The sequence below is a fragment of the Centroberyx affinis genome, unplaced genomic scaffold (assembly GCF_046629955.1).
Source record: "Centroberyx affinis isolate AG114_WGS23_722 - 3 ecotype Tasmania unplaced genomic scaffold, CSIRO-AGI_Caff_v1 ptg000797l_1, whole genome shotgun sequence".
Classification (NCBI taxonomy): domain Eukaryota; kingdom Metazoa; phylum Chordata; class Actinopteri; order Beryciformes; family Berycidae; genus Centroberyx; species Centroberyx affinis.
This window is the reverse complement of record NW_027279402.1, coordinates 115,494-143,249: the sequence shown is the minus strand read 5'-3', so window position 1 is coordinate 143,249 and position 27,756 is coordinate 115,494. Positions and strand designations below refer to the sequence as shown.

General features: G+C 41.6%; 1 protein-coding gene across 1 annotated transcript in view; it reads left to right on the top strand.

Annotated features, from left to right (window-relative positions):
* The window catches only part of snta1 (syntrophin, alpha 1), a 32,834-nt gene extending 13,749 nt beyond the window's left edge, over positions 1-19,085 (top strand). The window contains exons 3-8 of the mRNA XM_071520389.1: positions 11,582-11,777; positions 12,122-12,311; positions 13,597-13,727; positions 14,292-14,488; positions 16,399-16,586; positions 17,357-19,085. Of these exons, the coding sequence (XP_071376490.1) occupies positions 11,582-11,777; positions 12,122-12,311; positions 13,597-13,727; positions 14,292-14,488; positions 16,399-16,586; positions 17,357-17,449 (995 nt within the window). The 3' untranslated portion in view covers positions 17,450-19,085. The remainder of the gene's footprint in view (positions 1-11,581; positions 11,778-12,121; positions 12,312-13,596; positions 13,728-14,291; positions 14,489-16,398; positions 16,587-17,356) is intronic.
* Positions 19,086-27,756: the final 8,671 nt, after the last annotated feature.

The following is a 27,756-nucleotide window of genomic DNA, read 5'->3' as shown; positions in this document are numbered from 1 at the left end:
TAGAAGTAAATGCTTCTTTCAGTAGGGAGCATATGTTACTCTCTATGTTTGGGACATGTCTTGTTAGCCATATCAGGTCTACTGATTTCTGTTATCCCAGATGGGCTGTTGGCCAATGTGCGAGCAAGAGCTATTGACCGACTTTGTACAAAGTCCAGTGTGTTCGGCAAAACCATTCCATATTTAAAGCAAAACAAAATCTACCATAAAAGAGAATTTAGATCTGTTATTCTCTTGGGCACATAAGGTTAACATTTGTGAACATGAACAAATCTCTTGATGTCAACGAAAGACAAATCCTGGAACTGAGTAATTAACAGTGAATCTGACTGGCTTTGTGGATTCGGTGACTGTGCCCAGGGGAATTTCACAGGGATATGGGCACATTTTCTGGTTCATACCAGTTAGCGCCACAATGAAGCAAAGCTCATTTCGATGCCAAAGCTCAAACAAGCATCCAATGAGTCCACAAATTCAATCTCATTCTCACTGCCAATGATGCAGGTCCAGAATTTGTCTCTTAGAGACATTAGATTAGGACCTTAAAACCCTGGTTTCAAGATTTGATTGAATATCGATTGATATTGAATCAACTGTCTATGAACACAGACAGATCAATATTGTGAATTCTGTGAATTTCTGTTTTAGGGCGGATTTTCCCTTTAACTGTTGCATTAATGACCGATGACAGCTTGTTGGTCAACTGTCTAACTGCTGGACATCAGAACACTTTGATGGCCACATTGGAAAAATAATATTACAAGTCCCAAGTGATAACCACAGTAGTATAGCAGATGTAATTGGCCTCTTATGAGCTATAGTCAAATGAAAGGTTTTGGCACAAACTGTTTTGATAAAGCCTCCTATGTATATTTTGATTTTAAAAAATCTGAATAGCATCACGTTTTAATTTGCGGTCCCAGGACTTGTGACTGTATTTTACATGTGTGACTACAGTGACTGCACCAGTTTTCTAGACCAAGTCCAGTAATACTGCTTAAGACTTTGTCAGAATGTGAAAATTCAACATAATGCACAAGAGGGATGTGTTTCAGGAGTGTTGTCTTGTTCAGCAGTCTACTGACATGGCAGTGACAAATAACAGCCATGAGCTATAACAGTCCAAATCCTGAAGCCAAGTGGACCATTTGTATGTGTGCCCATGTGCATGCATGCATACGTGTGTGTGTATGTGTTGAAAGTGAGACTTCTCACATATACAGTAGTGTATCTAAACTAACATGTACAATATGCGTAGTAGATATAAATTGTATGCTTGTACTCCAGTATTGTCAGATCGTATGTTAATGGATTACATCTCAATCTGCAACTGCAGCATGTCGCCCGACTACTGGCTTTGTTTATATAGGGATTTAATGAAGATAATTTGTTTTCATTCTGATATTTACTGTCTGAGCTTTTGATACAATGACTAATATTTAGTGACAGTCCAGCAATATTTTACATGCATGCATCATAAGGCTGTAATAAGGCATGTCTAATATATGCTGGGAGTGGAACATACCTGCATTTTGAGTTATGGTATACTAAGAAAGTTCTAAAAAAATCATATTTCCTATCTACAAATCAAACTCTTCAAGGACATATGTGAATATACCCCTCAAAAAATTAGATAGATAAATTCTATATTGTCTCTTTAAGCAAGGCTTAGCCGGAGGCATACACTCCCACTTCAGCTTCCTGGGCTGATTCAAGTCTGGTGAAGTGAGTGATTTATGGAATATAATGACTTTGGGGAGTAAGGTTTAAAGCTTCTCCTTGGGACACAGCGTAACTACTGGCCAGGCCTTCCTCCACTATTCATTCCTCATCTACTTCTAAAGTTCAGCCTGCATACTCCAGCCCAGGATCTGTCACTGAGGCAGCGTGTCTCTCACACAAACACACACACACACACACACACACACACACACACACACACACACACACACACACATACATATGTTGCTATTCCCAGTCCTGCTGATCCAGAAGATGGCCTCTCTCGCTCTTGTAGGTTGCCAGACAGGAAGCCAGGGAGGCAAGTGAGATTTTCTTAATTCACAGTTGCTGGCTAGTCTGCAGGCTAATTTGCAGTCGGGTGTCTTGCGCCCAGGCTGCCTCTGCCCAGTCTGTGAGGCGGGGAGCTTGTTGTATCTGTGTACTAGTTAAACTACTTCATCTGCTGGCAGCAGCAGGTTGGCCCATTGGTTTGAGTGTCCTTCCCATACAGTAATCGGAAAATCAAGTATTTGCGCCTGTCTGCAGAAGCCAATGTGTCCGCCCCTGTCAGAGCTTCACTATCTGCTCCAGGGACGTGATCCTTGCCTGAGCCAGCATTCTTGTGAAAAATGTATTTGTCTTAGAGGGACATGCCAAGAAACACATTCTTAATTGTCTAATGAGTGCTCTAAATTCCTAAACATCCTAAAATCTTCAGTTCATCTGTTTTCTACTCGATCTGCAACTCAGTTTCCCTTTGTGTCAGGTAGTTCCATCTGTAGCATGAGAAAGCCCTTCCTTCCTCTCCAGAATCAGACCCACAGGATTAGTGAATGTCTCATACGGTTAGCCTCCCTAACATTGCCTGGATAGCTTGTCATGCTGGATTGGTACAGTTATTGCTAAGAACATTGAAACCTGTGGGTGTGTCCCTCTGCCTGGGTCAGGGTGGCTCAGTCTGCTAATGCGTACTCCATGCACTTGTGACTGCATTCGAATCCTGGCTTATAGTTTTTCCACATCTCTCGCCTTGCTGACTATCACTGTCACTTAATGATATAAAAAAAAGACAAAGTTTCAGACAAAACTACTCCTCTCACAACTGGCAGACAAATTGATAGAGCTTCTTTTTAATATTTCTGTTTTTAACTGGTGTCTTTTCTTGATCTGCCTGTCAAATTTAATTGCCAGTTGAAAGTGTGTGTGCATGTGGCAGTAATCCAGTGTGGAGCATGTGAAGTCAAACAGGCACAGTTTGTTGATGAGCCAGTACACTAGATAGTAATAAACCTTACTATGTGACCAAGTTCTCAACTAGAATTCCTTCTTCTTCACCACTGTCTGCTCAAGGTTGATCAGCTAATGATTAATAGAATCCATACTTTAGGGATATGTGAAGAAGGATGTGAATATAGTATACACAGGCTGCATCAGTGTTCACTCTGGTGCTGAAATAGGTTGATTTGAAGTACCGTACATTTGTGTGGTTGCCCTGCTTTTGGCAAGCTTAGTTATGTCATAACTGCCTACACTTTTATGCTAAAGACATGCATGCACTGTATCACCTAATTAAAACTTTCTGGCTCTCGCTCTCTGACAGTATAATTATCACTTTGAAAATAAACCTTTCCCTTGTAGCCTGCCTCAATCCCTCAACCGCATTCCTCCAGCTCCCCGCTACCTCAAGGCTCTTTGTCCTTAACATTACCTTTTCTCTCTTCTCCTCTCAGCTCTGATAGTCCTGATAAAAATTCTTCAAATGACTTATTTAACTGTGAAGAGATAGAGGCTAGTTCTCTTTAACCTGCTTATAGATGGGTCGTAATTTCAGATGTATATGTGGATACAAGATGGTTTTGTAGAATGGGTTGGTTCAATGCAGAACATGCTGTAAGTCCAAGTCCATTTAGTCTGAGTTAATTGGGAACAAATTGAAATTCAGCTCAATTTGGCAATTCATTTTGACTATTGTTTATTTCAATTAACCTTCACTTATTCAGGGTAGTCTCATTTGGAGATAAGATTTCGTTTCACTGGTGAGCTGGGTGAAGTTGTCTGTGAAACTGAATGTGAGGAATGAGAATATGTTTGTGAATGTGAGTCTGTGAAGAAACGCAAAAATTTAGTTTTCCATATATTTTCCTGTGTGCAGAAGCTGACAGAGAAGTGGTCTGCCTGTCCTTTACTGCTCATTCAACCATTCACCATTGCTCCTTGGACACAAACACACACACACACACACACACACACACACATATTCAACTTTAATCTTCCACTGTAGTTTATGTTTTAAGATGGCTAACTCAGGAGCTCAAGCACTTAACCCTATCCACTATGAGCTTCACTTGGAGTGTCTACAATGCTGGACTTTAGGAAAGAATACATTACTAGTGGTGGGAGTACGACTATAGCATGTGGCCCCTACAGCTCTTCTTTCTGCTGACCTAGTTAAGATAATGTAGTACTATCTTTCGCTTGCATTGGTCTTCTTTCCCTGCTGCAACACCTTCAAACCAGGATTTAGAAAGCTGCCATATCCACCAGACCTGGGCCAAGTAGTATTTGAAATACTTACTGTGTTTGTTTTAGTGCGTTTAGGTACCAGATGAGTGGGGCTTGCCACATAAGACAACACAAGTGAGCGCCAGAAGGTTAAGATAATCACATGAAAGCATTTCAAAGTCAACACAGCATACTTTACCTGCCAGTGTCTCAGTTGTCTTGACAAGATACAACCCATCCATCTGGTGCTCCCAATTGTTTAAAATAAACACAAACACAGATATAGCAATCACACAGAAAACTCACATACATACATGCTTGCTGCAGTCTTGTTGCACTGCTTCCACCACGAAGAATTGTTTGGAAAATCCTACATTAGTGATGACAGATAGATGATAGATAAATGCACTGCAGGGAAACTTTGACAGTGGCCACCACAGAACAGTTTCCTCCTAGAAATACTGGATATAAGTAGTAGAGTAGAAGTACTGTAGTACCATACCAGGCTAGATTTGCTCTCCTATGGCCTCAGTCTTCAGTGTTGTTGTAATGATGCTTATTTAATGTATGTTAAAAGTGACCGAGTATATTTGTACAGTATTGTCAGCCTATATATTAATAGAGTAATGCCCCATTCTTCATATAGCAGTATCGTGTCCCCTGTTTAAACACTGTTGCCCCACTACTGGCTTTGTTTACATAGTCATTCATTATATGGTGATTAATGATTAATTATATTATTTCAGAGACACAGCAGGAAACTTATACACATGCAGCCACTGTACAGTTCTCTCTAAGAAACGTTGGACATAAGCAAAAAAGTGGAAGCACCATAATAACATGCCAACTACATAGGTGTCCTCTCCTCTGGCCTCCATCTTTAGTGTTATTGTTTCCATGGTGTGAAATATCTCATCCAATATCTGGTTTACAGTACATGTCTGTAACTTATCTATAGATGTCATAGGACGGATGTAATGAGAGATTATATACTGTGTATTTTCCACACCAGTCACCTTCATTCTGCTGTAGTGTGGGGTATAGCTGTTCCTATAGGTTTTGGCTTCCTGTGCGTCCCCGCGGTGAAACCTCTAACCCTACGGACTCACAGTGTGGTTCCTTTTCCTTCAGAGCTGCTGGCCCGTAAGGACATCGTGCTTAGACTCAGCGAGGGAACGGATTAACCCACAAAACAACATGGCTCTATTAAATCACAACTCTCCCTCAGACCCTTTCTTCCTCTTCGGCGTCAAGTTTGCTTAACCGGGGCCCCCCTCTGAACCCCGCTGGCCTGATCAGGGGCCCCTGATAAATTAGTGGCCCGGTCTTTGTGCCACTCTCTCACTTCATTACATGGCTTAGACTTTGCAGGGTCACTGAACCATCTCGCTGTATCGTGCAGAATGCATGGATGTTTTTCGAAACCAATTAAACCCAGCAAGGTTGACTAGGACTGTGAGGGAGAGGTACACATGTAAAGAGTTTCCTTCCAAAATGAGATATCCATCATTTAGAAAAGAAATAAATAAACAAAATTACAGCTTCCCTGAAAATTATTACTGGCATATTAGTCATCCTAAAACAGTAAATCCTTCTTTTTTAAGAAATATTTACCACTTTTGAGTATGGATATATGGGGTTTTGAAATTAAATATATACAAAATATATACACACCTGCATATAATATAAAGTGTAAGCTTGATAACTGCCTGGCTTTTATGTATCATTCTAAGGTACGTTTTGTAACTGTCACAGTGACCCTTAGAATATTATACCCTTTCACTTGCTATTTCAGATTGAGAAGCAGGTATTTACGTCACTTCCAGTTTCATCAAGCAGTGTCTCATTTCAAATGAGAATGAACTGTAAATTAAATTCATAAGTCGCACAGCGAGTGACCACTTCACAGAGAGGAAACATATGATTTGTCTGAGTGTTTGAAAAAAACACATTTCAATGGAAAATGGAGGTCCAAGCAGTTCAGGGAGGCAAAAGATCTCCAGATGCATATCGAAAAAATTGTGGAAAATGAAGTGGAAATCTCTCCAGTCATAACTCCCTTTCACTCTGTGCTTGTCCTCTGCCGGATCCTGTTCAACTTTCCTTCACTTTGTTGAATTAGGATAATTAACTCTCCTGACACACTATGCAAAGTAATCAAATCTCTGCTTCGGCAGTATGTGAATTAGTTTGAAAGTCTGATTCAGTGTGCCCCACCGACCCCTCCTCTCTCTCTCTCTCTCTCTCTCTCTCTCTCTCTCTCTCCCTTTGACACTGTCCTTCTCTTTCTCTCTCTCTCTCTCTCTCTCTCTCTCTCTCTCTCTCCCTTTGACACTGTCCTTCTCTCTCTCTCTCTCTCTCTCCCTCTCTCTCTCTCCATCCATCCATCCATCCGTACACCCCCTGAGGTTGGCATTTGTCCATGATTTTAATGAGATGGACTACAGGAATGATGAACTTATCTAAATCATTCAGAACAGGGGAAGTCTCCTCCGACTGACTGACGCTGCCAGAAAGAGACACACATTAATCAGTTAAACACTGGGGAGACGGAGACCCAAAATTTATTAACCGCACATGAGATCACACACAGGAGGAATAAAACATGTGCACACACACTCAAGCACACACACACCACATGTAGGTTTGACTTCATTCTAAATGTCAGAGCAGAAAAGAAAAGCTGTTAGACCTATTGACGTCTTTGAGTGTGTATATATGTCTGTTTATGTGTGTGTGTGCATGTGTGTATGTGGGCAGTTGAGCATGCCTGCATTTCTGTGTGTTTGCGTCCTTGTTTGCCCGAATAAATTAGTATACTTATGATGTTATGTTAGCTGGATTTTTCCACGTTGGTGGTGCAACATTAGGACATTCTTGGCCTAATAGGGTTTACAGAGCCAACAGCATGCTTCTGAGGTCGCTGACTGGCCAATGAAATTCCAGCTGCTCCCACGGTAACCAAGAGTGTGTGTGTGTGTGTGTGTGTGGGGGGGGGGGGTCCTCGGCTTTAGAGCATTGTTCGTCTTTGACTAGGCAACGGCACTTTTTGTCCGCCAAGTCAAGAAGCACAGCTAATGACTGCAAACCATGTTACCCTGCTGTCTTATAGGGCTGAACGATATTGAAAAAATATCTAATTGCGATTATTTTGACTGATATTGCAATTGCGATATGATTTGAGATATTAGAGGGAATGATAATTTTTACATCATTATTCTCATTTTCATTGAAAAACGTATTAAAATGATTATGGTGTGATTTTTGCGGGGATCTGTACCAAAAAAAAAAGATGTTTTCTTAAGTCAGTTAAGTATGTGTAGGCCAGGACATCTCTGCAGCATGACAATATTTAATTTAAAATGGTATTTTGACACACATTTCACCTTTAACAAATATTGCGCATCCTGCAATTTGAAAATTACAGTAGGCCATACTGCGATTTCGATAAAATTTTGATTAATTGTTCAGCCCTACTGTCTTACTATCTGTTATCTGTTTGGGCTCCTGATTGCCTGTGGAGAAATGAAGAGGGGAAAACTTCTACAGAGTGTGTGTTGGGTGTGTGTGTGTGTGTAAGTAGTGGTGGGGGGAGGGTCTAAGTCTGTGTTTGTATGTGTGACACATTTCTAATCACTATATACACACGCTCTCACACACTCACACATGCATACACATCCAAATACATGGTATAATTGACTAAGCATATCAGGTTATTTAGCAGTAACACAATGGGGAGTATTGGTTGAACACAATTTTATTCATGAGCGTATTTTCAAGTGTCTTACAGTTTAAACACTGACTGCGCTTTGGCAATTTGGACCATACTGGGAACTGGAGAAGAAAAGCCTTAGAAACCGGAGTTAAGTGAATTGTGTCAAAACTGAATTGGCTGAAAATGTATGGTCAGGATTTGTGAGGTTCAATGTAAAGACTTTAGCAAGAAAAGCTTAGCGGCGGATTCTGCAGCAGAAGCAAAGAAACTCCTCACACACACGCGCACACACACAGGCACGCGCACACAGACACACACACACAGTACGAAAGAAGTAGTTTCACTGGCTGCCAGATAAGCTAAAGTAATAACAGTGCCATCTCAGCTAATTTTAGCTCTGTATTGAATGTGCCGCCACTGGTATTCATGGCAACATTTCTGGCTGAATTGAGCTTAGCTGTATGTTCCGTCTCTCTGTATTGCCTGTCTCACTCTTTCTTATACTCTCATTCTTGCTCTCAGTCTTCTTCTTTTCCTCCTTCTCTTCCTGTCTCTCTTCCTATCCATCGCTTTCTCTTTTTTCTTTCGAAGGACCCATGCTGCTCATTCCTATCTTCCTCCCCTCCGTCTCTCCATCCCGCTCTCCCTTTCCATTCACCACTCTGTTTGAAAGCTATCTCCTCCGATTTGTTATGTGGGGCCATAGCTAATGCCCGACATTTCTAATCTGGAAAACACCAATGCGATCATTTTCCACATGGCTTTTTGGAAAATAGCAAAGCCTCTTTACAAAAATAAACATCCCCTTATACCTACTGCCGATTAGAGTTTTTTTCCCCAACCTATTCTGTTCTACAATCAGTTTATGCAGCGTGGACACACACACACACACACACACACGCATATGTAAAAGGCTATATTTACTCTGCCTGATGTAAACCTCAAGACCACTGAGAATGGAAAGCATTCTCTGTCTCTCTCTCTCTCTCACATTTTTTCTCCTGTTTCATACTAAGGAAACTATTTTATTATTCAAGCTGTGGAATTAGTTGTTAGATATGACTTGACTCACTCAGACAGCATAATCACATATAAATAGCCATCACTGAAGTCCCAGTCTTTACATAATTTCTGCACTTCTGTTGCGCCGCCCACAAGAATTGATTGATTGGAAAATCCTGCAGCACAAATGCAGTATAGTTGCAAGGTGCAGGAGATCTTCTACGATGGCTTTCACTGTAAGGAAGAATGCAGGCAAGCCCATTTCCATTCCTGGTCTGGTGGCCTAGCCTGCCATATTGAGATTGACCACATCAATTTTGAATGGCCTGGGTCCAGCAACAAGGAAGCAGTTGGCTACCCCATGGTACACACATCAATGGGTTGGCACAGGAACAAATGGACAGAAGCTCATTTCCATGAAACATTATGTATGCAAGTTGACAGCTACTTCAAAGCTGTGGCTGTTACATGGGATAGTTTGCTCACAGCTTGATACTTGCTCCCAATCTCCACTTCCCCAATATTTGTGGTTTTGTGTACAGACACATTGATTTTGCAGGCTATTGTGTTGGCCAATCTAACAGAAGTTATCCTGGTTTGAAGGCTACAAACCTTACTGCATGTTGTACTGAAGCACTTTTATTCAGCCCAGCTTACATTGTCGGGACATGAGAAAGCCACAGCATCTTGGCATGGCAAATTAGAAGTATCCAATCCAAAATGTTCAACTGATCTGAAGACCAATTTTCATCTGACCATAGCCTAGGCTTTAAAAAACACTACAGTATATAACTCTGGGCTTCTTAACAATGGGCAGTAAATGAGTCAAATTCTCTGGTAATCAGTTATATGGGAACGAGAAGTAAAGTTTATTGACCCTTGAAATTTGTTAAACGGTCATGTGAGGTGTGTGTACATGTGTGTATGTATGTGCATGCACATATGTGCAGGTGTGCGTACGTGTGTGTGTGTGTGTGTGTGTGTTTGAGTGAGCACTGGTGTGAAGGGCAGAATGTGTGTGGCGTAAATATGTGGCCCAGGCAACCGTCCTGATGGACTATGCATGAAAAGGATGTTGTTAAACCAGCATGTGACTCCAGAGAGAGAGAGAGAGAGAGAGAGAGAGAGAGAGGGTATGTGAGGCAGGCACTTTCAGTTCTCTCAAACCAAAACAGAAAAAACAGGTAATAGTGGAACCATCATTCTCAATATTTTTTTTACAGATTGGATATAAGAAACCTTAATGGCAACAGATTTCATAGCTTTCAAATTTTGAAAAAAAATCCACTTCCTCAATTGATTGAATTGAAAGTGAATTGACCTCATCTCTGGAGAGAAAAGAGGGAAATAGACTGAGAGAGAGAGAGAGAGAGAGAGAGAAAGAGGGAGAGAGAGAGGGGGATTAGTGATGCAGGATTGGGTGGGGAAAGAGTAGGAGAGGTTTCAGGAGAAAAAGAAGTGCAGACAGGAAGACAGATAGTGAACATTCTGCTGACTCAGAGGAGGCATACATATATATATATATATATATATAATTTAAATTGTAGGCATTTAGCTCACGCTCTTATCCAGAGCGACTTAGAATAAGTGAGCAGGTAGGTTTAGTGCATTCAGTGTCTTGCTCAAGGACACCACAGCAGGACACATGGCTGTTGAAACCGTCATTTTGACAAATCATACTACTGCCTCTTGCTCGAAATTTGAGCCGGGGGGACTAACTGACTGACTGACTCACTGACTGAGCATAGCTTGCAAGAGGAAAATTATGGGCGACTGTACGGCCGCCTGGCTGACTGACTGGCTGGCTGGCTGGGGCTCTATTTTGGGATTGGTGGAAGCCCCCTCTCACTCCCGTTGTCCTGTACTGTGACTCTTCTGCTTGCCCTCTGGCTATAGGCCTCTTGTACTGTGCAAGAGGAGCACTTCACACTTCCCAGTGAAACCAGAGCTCTGCCTTCTGCCTTCAGCCTCATGCCTTGCCGTGTCCTCTGGGCTATTTTTACTCCAGCACCGGCTACTCTTGCCAAACCCATACCACAGCCTACTGGAGTGGAGCTCTGGCCGTGTGTGTATCTGCGTGTGTGTGTGTGGGTGGGTGGGTGTGGGTGTGTGTAGTGTAGGTGTGTGTGCATGTGTGGTAAAACGGTGCGTGTGAAAAGGCCATGTGTGCTCGATAGGCTTGAGCAAGCAAGAATGCCTGTGTGCCTGTGTGTGAGCAGGGCAAAGGGTATTTGTATCTCCACATTCTCGAAATACAGTACAAAAGCACAAAACTATCCATGGTGTTACTAAAATGATCTATGGCCTATGCTTTCTACTCCATGAAGCAAGAGCATGTTCGGCCCTGCGAAATGGCTGAGAAACTTGAAGAGATTGTTAAGAGAATTCTTTAATGAGAGATTTCTGCGCCGTTTTGAACTGCTTTGACTGCTTTTACTGATGCGGTTATCTCTCAGATCATAAATGCTGCTACAGTTCTCTGCTCATCCCCCAACCTCCCAGAGGCTCAATGTTCATATCCTAAATCCCTTTCTTCTCCCTCTTCTCTTCTCTTGTATTTCTTCTGCCTCTCCTCTACCTCCTTAATCTGTCTCTCTCTCTCTCTCTCTCTCTCTCTCTCTCTCTCTCTCTCCCCGTCAGTGAAGTACATCAAGGAGATGTCGGCCTTCTTTAAAAACTCAGGGTCCCCCGGGGCGGCCCTCCCATGGGACTCCCCCCCCTCCACGCCTCAGAGGGGCAGCGATGCCTCCCCTGCTGAGGTGAAGGAGCCCCGCAGCATCCCAGTCAAGATGTGCCAGGTGTCACGGAAACAGTGCCCCCCAGACACAGAAAACAGGTACTGCACACCGGGAGTTCACTACTTTGATATTTGAGTTTCAGTTTGCACATTTCTGATACAGACAGATTCTGACAGACATTTAACTCAAAATAACATATGGCATAGAAGACTGAAAAGGGACTTGTTCTTACCCTCTCTCCCTGACAAATTCTCTTTGTTAATGTCTCAAATCCCCTCTTCGACCTCGAGCCTTTCTTCCTTTGCCATTTTCTTTTTTTTTTTTTTTTTTTCTAATTCCTCTTTTCCAACTGCCCTTTTTTGTCTCTGCCTCCTCTCCCTTTTCCTGTGCTGGCTCTTCCGTGTTCATCCCCTCTCCCCTCCTCTCCGACCTCATCTGCCAGGTATTTCGAGGTGATTTCGTCTAACAGAAAGAACTCTATGTTCCTGCGGGCGAAGGACCCAGCCATGGCCCAGTCCTGGTATAATGCCATCCTGGTGGGCGCTGCCAACCTTGTACCGAGAGTGAAGGAGGAGATGAAGGCCATGCAGGCTGGCATGGAGGTCAAACATCTGGGCTGGATTACAGAGCAGGTACGCAAAACACAGACACTAACACACATATACAGGAATTACATGCGCATGCACAAATTTGACAAGATTAGAAGACGAGATGACGAGAAGTTGATGGCATGTTTTATTGGGGTATTCAGCGTGATGCATACATTATGGAATTTGCAAGGTATTCAAACATTTTTTTGTGGACCTGGATATGCAAATTAATATTCCTGTGCGATATAAGCTGGAAACTACAGGAGAAAACGCAGGGTGGTGTAATGAGTTGAAGCTGTTTCAGTCGGACCGCTCAGGCTCAAGCCTCTGTGTCGGCAAGCACCAATAAAGAATCAATAAAGTACCACATTATAATTAATGATGCATTATTTTGGTCCATTTTGCAGATGAAATTCATTATGGCGTCTGTGTATCCTTTTACCATGACAGCCATTTTTTTCCTGAATATAAAACTTATGGAATGGCAAATAGATCTTGCCCCTAGTTAGTACAACAGATCATGGTGAGAACCTTTCCTAAGAATAGTGTCTGCAGATAATTGTCTGGGTGGGCAAAAAGCAGAATCTCTAAACACAAAAGTAATATTAGGAACCAGGATGGCCAGGCATTTTAATGCTGCTGGTCACAATGTGTTACACAGTTTATTTATTTTTTTTACTTGCATTCAAACGTTAATTTTTATACAAGTAATATTCTTACTGGTTTAAATAAACAATTTGATGGTATTTCCCATCTTTGCTGAGCAAGAGTTCAATCATTAGGGAAGATTTCGGCCTTTTATCAGTAACACAAATGAAGTACAACCTCTTGCTGCCATAAACTTTTTCGGATTTCATCCTAGGCTACCGGTATTTTGATACGGGGCTCTCTCTCTCTCTCTCTCTCTCTCTCTCTCAGCATGAGGTTGGCCTAGATGCGCTGTCTCTCGGAGCGCGATCTAATGAATGATTCGTAATTGATATGTTATTTGATAGCCTAATTTTTATACAAGTAATATTCATACTGGTTTAAATAAACAATGTGATAGTATTTCCCATCTTTGCTGAGCAAGAGTTTTGTGCGAAAGGAATTAAAGGCCTGTCCCATATAGACGCCTGTCCCAAATATAGGCAGTTCAGTGTATAGGCAGTTAAGTTCAGTGTTTGAAGCAAATAAAAGCCTGGGCTATTAATTGAAGTTTTACGGTATGCCATGTGTGACATGCATACCACAGGAGTGGGTTTAACTGACTTAACTGACTCTGTTACACATGTTTGCATGTGCACACGCATGCGTGTATGTGTGTGTGCTGTATGTGTGTGTGTAGGTCACCCAGGGTCCAGAGAGGCCAGTGTTGGCAATGTTGACAGACAGAGACCTGCTCCTGTACCCCTCCATGCCTGACAACAAGGACAGCCTCAGCAGCCCCGCCAAGAGTCACCCGCTCATCACTACCAGGTGCACACACACACACACACACACATATGCACACACAGGTATACATATGTGTGCACACTACATACTACATATTAGCATATACAGTCACTATCACTACAGTCTCTATCTCTGTCTCACACACACACACACAGACACACTTACATATGCCTAACACATCCGTCACCCACCCTAAGCAGCCCAGTTTTGAGTCAACAGTAATTTCCAAGGCTTGTTTTGGCCCGGTAAAAGCACAGATGCTCACTGTTTCCATAACCGGACTATTGGACATTTTGCTGCATAACATCATATTCATCTGGAAATGATTAGTGGAACCAGAACTTATGAGTCATGCATTTTTCCTCCCTATTTTCTCTCCCTCTCTTGTACTCTCTCTCTCTCTTCACCTTTTCCATTCCTCTCCATCTCTCTAACTATTTCTCTCTGTCACACACACACTTACGTATCATTTAATTCTCTCTGTCTTGGCCTATCCTTGTCTGTAAACCTAACTTGCTCCTCCACCCTCTTCTCATACTTTCTCTCTCACTCTACCTTCTCATCCCCCCCCCCCCCCCCCCCCCCAAGACTGGTCCACTCTGGCCCAGGAAAAAGCTCTCCTCTCCTGGACTCGGAGATCTCATTTGGCCTGCGTTCGGGCACTAAGCAAGGCGTGGAGACCCATGTGTTCAGGGTCGATTCGGCCAAGGAGCTGTCCACCTGGACTCACCTGCTGGTGGAGGGCTGCCACAACGCTGCTGAGCTCATCCAGGAAGTCACCACGGGTACAGATACAGCCATCACTTTTTACTTCATGCTTGCTGCAAGGTTCCCCCACCGACGAGTGGAAAATTGTGCTTTGGACAGAAGTTTGGACACATCAAGTTTTTCTTTATTTTTTTTACTATTTTTCACATAGAATAATAATAAAGATATAAGACAAAACTATGAAATAACACAAATGGAATTATGCTGTACCAAAAACGTGTTAAACAAATCAAAGCTATCTTATATTTTAGATTCTTTAAAGAAGCCGCCCTTTGGGGCTTTGGAAATGAATGCGTACATAGGCATCAACTTCACTATTTATATTTGTGTTCAGCAGCTAGCACCATAGCTCCTGCATCTCATCGCTAGCTTGCCTGGGAAGCTAAGCAGGTTTGGCTGTGGTTAGTCCTTGGATGGGAGACCACCTGGTGCTGGAAGTGGTGTTGGAGGACCAGTAGAAGGTGCTCTTCCCTCTGGTCTCGTGCATAATATCCCCAATGCCCCAGGGTAGAGACAGGGACTCTGTCCTGTGAGTGAGCACCGTCCTTCGGATGAGACGTTAAACCGAGGTCTTGACTCTGTGGTCAATAAAGATCCCATCGGCACTCATCGCAAGAGTAGGGGTGTAACCCCGGTGCCGTGGCAAAATTCCCAAACAGGCCTTCCTTCCATCATGGCCACCTAATCATCCCTTGTTACCTAATTGGCTCTTTCAGTCCTCTACTCTCCACTGAGATGGCTGATGTGTGGTGAGCGTTCTGGCGCAAACTGGCTGCCGTGCATCACCCAGGCGGGTGCTACACATCGGTGCTGGATGAGTTGAGTCCCCCCCCCCCCCATATGTGAAGCGCTTTGAGTACCTAGAAAAGCGCTATATAAATGTAATCAATTATTATTATTTGTCTTAGAAACAAATTTCAAGCAATTAAGCATAAGCCTTTAGATCAAAATGGCTTTAAGATAATGAAAAAGATAGTCCATTCAATCAGGTGTGTCCAAACTTTTGAGTGGTAGTGTATCAGAAGGCACAAGAAATTGGCCAGCGGTCATGTATGGGATTCATTTTGTGTTGCTGGTTCTCACCTCAACGAGCAGAGCGCCAAGTGTCATATGTCACACAATGCCCATTCAGTTCTATGGTATGGTATAGAAGAAAGAAGAAAGAAGAACAAAGAATTGCGTGTAGTGTAGACTTCTGTGCTAATACAGGATGCGGTGGCTACCACTGTTAGTGGTTCAGAATAAGGTCTTGTGAGATTATGATGAGAGGAAAACAAGCATTTCATTTGCCAAGTATAATAAATCTACAGGAATATATTTGAAATCATTGAAAAATGTCCAGTGGGCAATTGTACAAATTGAAATTGGCAGGTTTGAGTAGGCAGATCATCAAAAGCACAAATCTAAAGTAAATGAAGAGGATGCATGCAAAAACATAGCCAAATCCTCATGTTGTGCCTCCAAAAATCGTTCTCTAGAAGTATCACAGCACATGATTTGTATTCAACAGACACATAAACTAGTGTAGTCAGCAGTTTACTTATAGTAGTGTTGTCACATTGCCCTCTGCTGGTATTATGAGGTAGTGCAAGAGTTTGTTGCAAGTCAGAGACGTTTAGTATCAGAATTAGAATGAGTGTTCCATTTAGATTAGAGACATTCTTCCTTACTTAAAAATAAGCATTATCTGAATCTTATTCCTCATGCTAATCCCTGCTATCCCACCCAAAGACACTGCCAGGAATTCTGGGCTGTGAATCAATACGTAACACTGAGCTCATAACACAATGGGAACACAAGAAAGCTGTGATATCAATCCAGATTTATATGAGGACCACTCCTGCTTGGCACTGTCTAAATCATTACTGCCTTCCCTTCCCTTGTTCCACCCCTGCGTATCCCCTTGTCTTTTTTTCTACCCCGGCAGCCTGTAGTTGGAATGGGAAGGAGTGCACCCTGGGAGTGCACATCGACGAGGGCTTCACGCTATTCACGGAGGAGATGGGCGTCAGAAAGAGTATTCTGCTGCAGCAGCCCTTTGAGCGCCTCAGAATGTCATCAGATGACGGAGTACGCATGATCTTCCTTGACTTTGGAGGCCCAGAGGCCGAGATTGTAAGTTTGCCTATTTTCCGTTCGACTTTCTCTTGCTATGTGTAGCATTTTGACATTAATAAATCATTACCACAATCATTTTGAGATGTTATACATATACAATATACTTACTGTAAGTAAACTAGACCATGGCTGAGAAGATCGGCAGCCTTTACCGGCCTCCACACTGCATTTTAAAGTGTCGGGTCAGATTTCGCGGGAAATCTGCTGGATCGCTTTACGGCATAAAGGGAGATTTCTTTATGGAACAAAATAGGCGGAGGGACGCTGTTGGTCCAGCACAAACAGAGCAAGCAGCAACTTCCTCTTTGCAACAGGAAGCAACGGGGTTTATGCGAAATGTGGACCTAATATTGACACTATCACTAACAATGTCACTGATGTGAAATAGAGGCTATTAATAGTGTCAACCATGGTTTTATTCGTATACGATTATAGGAAGGTATCGCAGTTAATTTGACAATGATATGCTGATGTTTAAAAATGCTACATGTTGCACCTTTATGTTTAAGGTTTGTTCATTCTCTGTTTATTGACCTATGTGCTGTTTTTTGAGTTTATGAGTGAGCACATTTGTTCTTTTTCATTTGTTCAAAAAATGTATTCTTTGGGGAAGCAAAATTTTTGCAGATGAAATGATATTATGCACCTAACCATCATTCTACATTATGCTATATTAGAAAGCTAATTTATTTCCTTTCCTCATTCATTCTATCTCTCCCCCTTCTTTTATTCCCTATTCCCCACTCCCCATCTCTCTCTTTTTGCAGCAACTGGACCTCCATTGCTGCCCCAAGACCATAGTCTTCATCATCCACTCTTTTCTGTCTGCTAAGGTCAAGCGACTAGGCCTGCTGGCATGATAATGGCCAATCGGTCAGAACATCAACAATAGGAGTATTCAGTAACACATACACACACACAGCTCAGAAGACTCAAAAACATGGGAGGAGAGAACCGAGGAAAAGATGCTGACTAATCATCTTTGGTCAGGCGCCTCCTGTCCTTGCTAGTGGAATCAGGAGAAACCTGCAATATTGATGGACCTTTGTTGAACTTGTAGTTTTGAGGTAAAGGGAGGTTTACAGAGTGCATCAGCAGTCATATACATGATTTGACATCTGTCAGATCTGTCACGGTAGGTCATGACACTCTATGATGGCACACTGTATGATTATGACAGCCTGCAAAGTAATGTTACTAAGCTTGAAGTCCCACCCATTTGATTTTTTGCCCCATTGTTTAGTTTTGTTTTGTTTCTTGAGTCATGGCAGGCGTTTGTCATGAGCATTCTTCATCTATCAATCTTTTCTTTATGTGCCGTGAAGCAGAAATAACAAAAGTTGTTTCACAAGCAGAAACCTCCTGATTGATCTTGGACAAACATTTGCTATTAAGGCAGCTTCAATGGAGTGACAAGATGTCATGCACCGATCACTGAATGATCAATGGTCTGTATTGAACAATGTACAGAATACCATGTTGTCATCCATAATGATATGCTGTGGTACCTGTTGATGTGGATGTTTAAACCGTCTTTTACCCTGAAGTTTTCTAGAAGGGAGCTACGTCCTTTTTGTTTGAGAGGATGTCCAAATGCCGAATCAAAAATGTTTTTATTGCAACTAAACAGCTTTTTATTCTCTCTTCCATCTTATCTTTGTCTCTCTAGCTGTCTCTCTCTTTCTTTCTTTCTTCCTCTCTGTGCAGTACTTCTTGAGTGTGCTCATAAAAGAAATCCTATAGCCTAACATAGGAAAACGGACTAATGGACTAGAATATTAAAGCCTGTAATATCATGTTTTAAGCTTAACCATTAAATTCAGAGATAGATGGATAAAAGCTGACAATTTACCTAACAAATATTTGACACCTACCCTGAACCTAAATAGCCTCTTACAGTCTGACTCTGTATTTGTTGCCATAGAGCGTGACCTGGTATCATTTCAGCCCACATGAAGTGCTACTAAGAGCCCTTATGATTTGGGAAGAGGCCGACTGACAAGAGACCCAAACAAGGCTCTCACCTAATCCATATTGATTTTTAGATTATATACAATTGCCAGAAAGAGTGCCGGTCCAGATAAGCTACTTCTACCGTAGGAATAAGCATTCAAGTACAATGCCGAGTTTAGCTTTAAACCAACGTATTTTAGTACATAGTGTTTTAGTCTGTTCTTCATAATTACAGCACCACAAAAGATAAATGGGTGTAGTCAGAAAGTGAGGATGGTGCATTTTTATAGTGTGGCCAAAATTTGAATATGTCCATTTAAACACCATGCAAGATGTTGAGTTGTTTACATCATAATGTGTTTGATAATTTGCCCTCATTTTTTGTGTCAAAGGAACATCCACGACTTGAGGCCTTCTCTGTACAACACTAAACAGACTTATATTAATATATATTTCAAAACTAAAATTTGTTTGCTTTCAAGAATAAAATGTATTGTATATTCTTATTTAAACAAAGGTGTGCCTTGCAGGGTTGTTTGTATATAAACGTGTAATAAACTTTGATTGTTAACTTTTACATGTGCTTTATTGATACAGAATAGACGGTCAGTGTATAATCCCAGTCTTCAGCATCATTGAGGACTGAAGCTCGACTGAAAACATAGACCATATTTATGCCTGGGTAAATAATTCATATTTGTAGCCTAAAAGCCAGAAGTAGCGTATTGAATTTCTATCAGTTTTACAACTGTGGTAGCTTAGTGGTTGGAAAAGAAATCTTTTAACCAGAAGGTCTCTGGTCTGACTCTGGAACACTGCATAGCAAAATATAGGACTTATCTATCTATCTATCTATCTATTAGCTGTAACAACTCTTAAACTGAAACTGTCTCTTGTAAATTCCCTATAAGTCAGTCCTAATACACTCCATGTCCAATTGCAAGTTTTAATGTCGTATCTCATAGTCTTTAACAAGCCTTTCCACCGAGCTGCTTCAGACAGCAGATCAAGCCTCCACGCAGTCTTTATTTAACAGTCCCAGTTGGTGGTCTGACAGTTTTATTAAGTCCAGACAGATTTCCAGAATGGGTAGAGCAAAGATGATGATGATGAGATGCTTAAGTCAGCGGGATGCGTGATGGAGACAGTTAGGCCTGCTGCTAGCCATTGTAAAAGGAGCAAGCAAATAGTCCCCTCTTATATACTTTTACTGCTATGAGGCGGTGTTATCAGTGAAGCACAGATGCTGCATGTTACTGTAAAAAGTGTGCGTGCGTCTGTGCGTGTGTGTGTGTCTGTGTGTATCTCTACATGTGTGCTTGTGTGCTACAAAACAAAAGGAAGAGGGAAGAAGACTCTAATAATAACAAGCTGGGTGTTGTATATCAGACTATCAAATCAGAAGAGTGTTCACATTTGATCATCTCTCTCTCTCCCCTCTCTCTCCATTTCTCTCCCTCAGCCTCTCTCTCTCCATCTTTCTCCCTCCCTCCCCAACCCCCCCTCACTCCTCTTGTTGAGATGTTACCATGGTAACGGCAGGGAGCTCTCAGATTGGCTGCGTCCATCTCTCCTCGAACTATCGTATTGCTGGTGAAATTGCCAATCAGCCACTCAGATCCACTGGAAAGGAGGAGGAAGATTGTGTGAATATATTTTGATTAACAAAAATGGAAGGGCACTTAGGAGGGAGAGGAAGGGGGAGAAAATTGATAGAAATTGTGATGTTAGTGAGGGAAGCGGCTAAAAGGAAATGCTGCACCAGGATATGCTTTGCAGTGATCTTCTCTTTGTGTTGATGCCTGGGAGAGAAACACTATTACTGACAAAGAAAAGGGATATTGACACTAAACACGATTGGATAGGCTCTGTACCATTTTACCTGAGGTTCAACATGGTCTGCCTTGGGATAACCCCATACTGTGTGAATATAGACTCTATTATAACAGAGGAGTGGAATAGAATAGAACAAAAAATGACTGGGTGTCCCTAGTGATGGCTGGGCCGTACTGGCCACGCATCCAGGCATACACATTTCTAAACTGGCAATATGTTAAAGCCCTGGGCAATGTTTGACCCAGCTCCAAAATAGAAATAAATACATAAATAACATAATATAATAAAATTAAATGAAATAATTTTACCCTGCTGTGTTTTAGAGCAGCATTGTTGCACAACACTCAAATAAACTTGATTATTATTTAAAAGGTCAAAAAACATCTAAAGCAACACCTCCATATCATCAATGAAATGTTTCCTCAATGTTTCCTCATTCCCATCATGTAAACTGTATCCATTTCCACACATGCAGGGTTTTATTCTATAAATGCTGTATATCCACGTGAAAAACAATGTTGCCTGGGGTTCATTGATCAGTATTTAAAAAAATACAACTGATTTAAAAATCTACAGTGTTTTTTTCAAAACGCTCTTTTTATTTGACTAATGACCTGAATAACAATGCCAGCAGTCATGGTGGGATATCTCATTTTGGATTTAAAAAAAATTAAACCGCAAAGAAATCTCCAATATCCTACAAAATAATTGCCCAGGATACACCCTAAGATGGACATACATAGATGAGGTTAGACACTGGCCCAGTATATTCATTTGGTGAGGATCACTTCACAACAGTTTTTGTGTTTATGACTTGCCATTGGCTAGAGTGTGACTAAAATCTCCATCACTTCCAATGTAACTCCTTCATCAAAGATCGCTGCCATCATATTTGTCACTGACGTCACCATCTTCATCATCATCATCATAACCATCATCATTGTCAGTGCTGTCATCATTGTCATTATCAAAGCTGAGAATCATGCCTTGGAGCCCGACTGAAAGATCACGCTGTGCACAGATCAGTAGGCTTTCTTCAAAATGCTACGCTTGATCAAAAGATCAAAGTAAGGTTGTGCATGCAAATCATCTCCTAAAATTGGTATATTAAAAATATCTCTTCGTCAAACTCATTACACTTTACCAGGGGAGTTTGTTTTTTTTTCACACACACAGCGTTATGAAGAAAGTAGTGGAGGATACTGTACGCTGTGTGTTTATGTTGCACATGCTGTATTCAGTATGCAGCACAGGCTTTTGTGGTCAGGCCCCTGATTGGTGTCATATTCTGCAGTGTGTATTGATGCAGACAGATGGCAGTAGAGTATAGAGGCTAGAGGGAAAAACTCTCAGTCTTTGGGGCGCTGATGTGCTGTCAGAAACAGTAGGGGTCTCTGTCTCTCTATACAGAAGACATCACAAAGGCAGCATTGGTGTTCAATGAGAGGAGAGAGAGACAGAGAGCGAGAGACAGAGAGAGAGAGAGAGAGAGAGAGAGAAGGAGAGAGAACGTTTGAGCTTTGATTGGTTCTGACCTAATTCAGAACAGGACGTCCCACGATATTCAACAATGCTCTCTCTCTCTCCCTCTCTCTCTGTTTCTCTCTCTCTCCTGCTTGCTTTTTCCCTCTCTTTCTCTCTCCCTCTTAACACAAAAGGACTAGAGAGAAAAAGAGGGCAAGAGATTAATACCAAGGCTTGAGCTGTGCAATTCATATTCCAGTTGGAAAAGCATGTTATCTATTTTCTCACACTCTCTCATTCATTGTGCTCTTCTTCCTATGAGGCATTCAGGAATCAAACCAGACTTTCAAAGAACTGAACAATAGGCGACAGTTAGTCTAGGTAGATGTTCGAAACCTGGTACAGAACTAAAGGCAACAATCACTTTCGCATCAACTTCTCAATAACCATGTCAAATATTTACAGAGTGATGGGGTGAGACTAACGCTGAAGCCTGTGTCATTGGAGAGTCATTCATCCGAGCTTAATCAATCAAGGTTGTTTGATCCAATTCAAACTGCCTCCCAGGCAGAGGAAGGGGAAAAAAAGGAGGCAGAAAATGAGAGAGTTGAGCTGATCTGACTCGTTCTAACTTTGACAAGGCTTCTTTCCATCTCTTGTCTCCTTCATTTCTCCCTCTTTCTCTCTTCTCTCTCTCTCTCTCTCTCTCTCTCTCTCTCCGTGTCTCCCTCTCTCTCTCTCTCTCTCCCTATGTAACTCTCTGTCTCTTGTCCTCCCAGAGGCAGCAATTATAGGTAGTCATTTCATGCTAAGGCATAGCTTGGAGATTTTTTTATTTTTTTTTGCACCCACCATTTTTTTTAGTATTGTTATTACTACTGTATGTCTTAAAGAGCCAGGTTAGGGTTATTAAATATGCCAAAGCGAATTGTATTTTCGCTCAAGTAAGCTCCTTGGAAATATTCCATCAGGGCACCCTTTTATTCTTTCCAAATGTAGTTATGAATTTTAAAGTAGACTTGTATTACTGGAGGAGAGAGGAGTGTGATCAGAATACTGAGCAAAGCCCAGATTGGAATTCCTTGTTCTTGGAGCACTGAAAGGGAGACTGTAGCTGTCAACAGGGGAAGGTAAAAAAAGAGAATGGGGGTTAATATTGGCTGCTGGTGATGACGAGCACACTTAAGGTTCACAGGTATTTTTCTGAGACAAAGGGAAATGGGTTTAAGAAAAGCTTTGTGACTGAAACATCATACAAAATCAATGTGGGCACCACAATAGTTGGTTAGAAAGTTACAATGAAGATGTTTGATTTGTCAAAATGTTGAGCAAAACTGTCCATTTCCATTGCCTCAGCATGTTGTCCATGTATCCTGGTGACAAACTTAGCTATTTGATAACAACAACATCATATAGACGATCAGATTTTACCCCCCTTTCCCATGCTGTCTCTATTTTTTGGTATTCATGAGCATATGGTTCTGTGTGAAGTCCCCTGTCAATAAATATGCACAGTCTTAATTGTCCCCATCATAATTAGACTACAGTTCTGTTCTTTTTGGCTCAGGTGTATGTAAAAGCTCCTTCTTTTGTCTCTGGCTTGGCACCTCTGATGATTTCCATGACAATAAAGTGAGTGAGCGAAGAAGCGTGAGAGAGAGAGAGAGAGAGAGAGAGAGAGAGAGAGAGAGAGAGAGAGAGAGAGAGAGAGAGGGAGAGGGAGAGAGAGAGAGAGAGGAGGTGAGAAATGGTTGCTGGAATAAAGCCCCATCTCAATCTGAATAGCTTATTAATAGAGCTGGTCCCAGGCAAACAGATGGCAGCTGCCAAAAACAAACACAGAAATCACAGAAACGAAAACCCTAATTCAATTAGGTGGGAAGCATTCCTCACTGCACCAATTATTGAGCAGTTTCCATTAATTTGATAGTCCAATAAAAAATGTATTTAAAAAAAAAAAAGTGCTTTTCTGGAATGTTCTCCTGTGTTTATTATTTGAGGTTGACAAGCAGAGAATGAAGAGGATGGAAGCTGCATGTATGTGGGTGTGAGAAGAAAACAGGATTTTAGTCATTATCGGTTCACGGTTAACAAATGGAATTAAAGTTGTCAATAAATGATGAAATTATAGGGTTTCTAATATAGATTTATGGCTCGAATTAAACAGTGGCCTTAACTACAGAGTTAGGTTGCAGGCAAACAAGTGGTAGCAGCAATGCAACATATAGGATGTGGTGGAAGTTTAATTTCATGGTAATCGACAGCTTCATCCCTTTTGAGCTCTTTGTGTTGAAGCCTGAGAAAAGAAAAATTCAGTCCATTTTTTTGGAGATTATGAGATAGCGGCTGTGGTCACGCCATGGCTGGTTGACCTCTTTTTTAGTTTGCTTTTTTATTCATCAGGTAATGGAAGTTTTTAGACACTCCCACCTGGCTGCATTATTTGGTTGTCACCTCCATTAGCATTCAAATTCTGGCAGATAAGGTTGATTTAGCGATGACCCGGACCGAAAACCTACTTGCTACAGCAGAGTGGGCTGGCAAGATTTCAATTCCTGCTGTTCTTCAATTGCTGCATTCTTAAGAAGATTCTTCAGTCTCTCTCAAAACTTCCCCGATGTGAACCAGACTGTCCATGAACTCCTGAGCAGTTGTTGCCTGTCACCGCGGCGGCACCTGAAACTCCAACAGTTTAATGACCTGATCCTATTTTGAATCCCAAGTTAGAATTCAACCCACATTCTTTCACCTGCTCCAAGCCTTTTAAGTCAAAATGCTCCCAATTTCTTTAATACCGGGGACATTGATTGAAAACACTTTGGAGAGATAGAAAGTATCATTACTTGGATGAAAGAAGGGGGGGGGGACTCAAGAGAAAGAGAAGGAAAAGACTCTTGTGTGTGTGATTTTAATGAATGCGGATGCACCTGACACAAATAAAGGTCCCTTGGGAAGAAAGACAAAGTTTGTCTCACAGACACAAATAGAGAGAGAGAGAGGGAGAGAGAGAGGGTTTAGGAATGGAGAGATATATTGGATTTGAAATATGGAAAAATTGCAATCAAGCGCACAGCATTCTGGATTTCAGGGGTACATAAACACTGTAATCAGAAAAGGCGGCAAGATACATAAGCAAAGCATATCATGTGTCAGACACACAAAGGAAGTCACAGTCACTCAACAACACAATCTGGTTTGTTCTCACTCACTGTCCTTCACTCTACCTGCCCTTGAGTTAGTATTCAAATCAACGACGCTGTAAAAAGCTGTCTTTTTCTGCACCAGAGACCATTGCACTTGTGTTGTTCTGTTGCTCTGAAATATTATTCATTCATAATTCATTCATTGGCTAAACATGCAAAATACTTCTCAGAGTAACAATCGAGGAGGATTTATTTCCAAGATTTGTATTAGAAGCTATGCTTTGCTTCCTAACTAAATGACTGAATTGAGCAATAATATACAAAAGGTTTTTTTTTTCTTGCTCTCATTATTGCCGCAGCGGTGATGAAGTCTGGAGCAAGGCACTAAGAAATAATATAATAAAACAATCAAAAAGTATAGTGGAGTTACATTTACATTGGCAAGCCATTTTCCACAGCTTGGTTGCTATGGTGCTGATTTTAAGAACATTAGCCTTTTTCACCAATCAGATGCCTGGCCCACCCACTATACAACATGCTTTATTGTACTGTGCTATAGGCAATTGAATCATTTTCTATTCTCATCTTCACACCTATTTAAAATGTGTTACAGGCAGAGTATAACTAGACATGCCATGAGCATGACAGAGCTGAATACCTTACTTCCAGAGTAACTATATCGTATTTTCATAACAAGCCTTTAATCCCAAACATCTGGACCAGAACCTTGTTACACTAACACAGCCATTTCTCTCCAGCACTCACTCTCTCCAACATGCAATTATTGGAGGATCGAAGGTACGGCATGTGTGGGCGATATAGCTCAAATAGAGCAGCCGCAGTGTTTAACAAACATCTGAAATGACTGCATACGGCTGGTCCCATTTTTTTGGTCCAATTTGAGGTGATCCAGGGCTGCTGAAAAGTTCCCTCACAGCAATAAGGCGACCTGACTTTCACAGAAGACTGGGTGATGAGAAAATAGTTATGTGTGCGGTTCTCAATCTGACTCATCTCCACTTCAGTCAGGACTTAAGCACTGCTGAGACGGAGAAATGTGAGGCACTATTATTTTACCTCTTAGTAAGTGAGCACCGTGGTTTCTCAACAGGGATGTGGGCTCCTGCCTTGTACAGCCCACAGCCAAATGAAAGAGAGGTAATAGAGAGACAGAGAGAGAGAGAGAGAGAGAGAGAGGGACTTCACTTCTTGTCAGACAAGTCTCTTCCGGCCACCATTTGCTTAATGTTCTCAACCACCATTTCCACGTATCCATAAAGACTGAAAGTGCAATATCAGCTTTTCCACATTACTCTCTGTGCAAAAGAAACTGTTGGACATACTTACACAACTTTTGAAATGTCACAGACTTATGTCATTAACACAATCCCAAAAGGTCCATCACACTTAGAAAGACAGAAAGATGAAATAATGTCATAAACAGGGAGGTCAGAGCAGGTTCAGCGCTGGGCATATGCCTGCTAAAAAGTCAGCTCCTTCATTCAGGTCATTTCAAATGAGAGCACCTTTACTTCTGTCTACATCTAGTTTACATGTCCCTCAAGCATTTCCCAATGCATGCTGTATATAATTCGATTCTTTAACAAATTCTTGTTTTTTCACCGTTTTTAAAATACAGATGCTACAGTGTAAAACCTAGCTTGAAATTACCTGCTGTCCCAGCTAACAAAGACACCCCAAATAAGTGGAGATGGATGTGACAATAGTTTGTAAGGCGGCATGTTTTTGAGGGATTATTTCCTGACAGAGACTTCCATTTCCTCCTGTGGCTGTCAGGTGATTGACAGTAAACAGAGCATAACGTAATGCAGCACTGATATGAAAACACTCAACTCAGGCACAATGAAACAACGATAAAACAGAAACTTTGACAAAACCAAATTAAGGCTTCATGTTTACTGTGATGGATTGTCTAGCTCAGGCAATTTTCAAGTCTGTGGAACTAGTTTCTCATACTGTACAAAAATGAATGGCAGCAAATGACTTCCTCTGAAGGCAGGGAAACGAGCCTGATGTGTCCAACTACGCTGACTGTGTGCAGACACCAGCAGGAGTGATGTAAAGGAGAGGGGCAACCTAGATCAGTGATTCTCAACCTTTTTCATATCAAGGACCCCTAATTTAGTACACATTAGGGCCACAGACCCTCGTTCGATGAGATTTTGTCTCTTGGACCTAAATCTAAGAATATTTTTTATTGTTAGATATGATTTTGTCCAGAATTCCATGACTATATGTGTTGTAGATAGAGAGATATCAGTTAAACTATGATCAAAATAGTCTTTCTTCTACATTCATTAAATGTGTTCATGAAATAATGGTGAAGTTTAACATTCATCAATTTGCTGGGGACCCCCTGGAAGCCCCTCAAGGACCCCCACGGACCCCACATTTAGAACCACTGACCTAGATGATTAGCACAAACCTAAAAAAACAAAACAAAACAAAACAAAACACTGGTATTATCCTTTAACCCCCAGTTCTTGGCTGAAGAAGAGTCTCTAACCTCTAGGCCACGCTGCCAACAGTCATAGTGGTTTTAAAACTCACAGAGATGATGAACCTTCATTACCATTTGCACCACTTGCATGTACATGCAGTGGTGAAGTGTTTCATTGTGGCAAAATTAAAAGCAAGCAAAGTCAATAATATGGGTACTGGGGCCATCTCACCCAAACAGTTGTAATAATGAAGAGCACAATTCATTTATTGAAGCCTGTGGCCAAACTGAAAGCTATTTTCTAGCACCG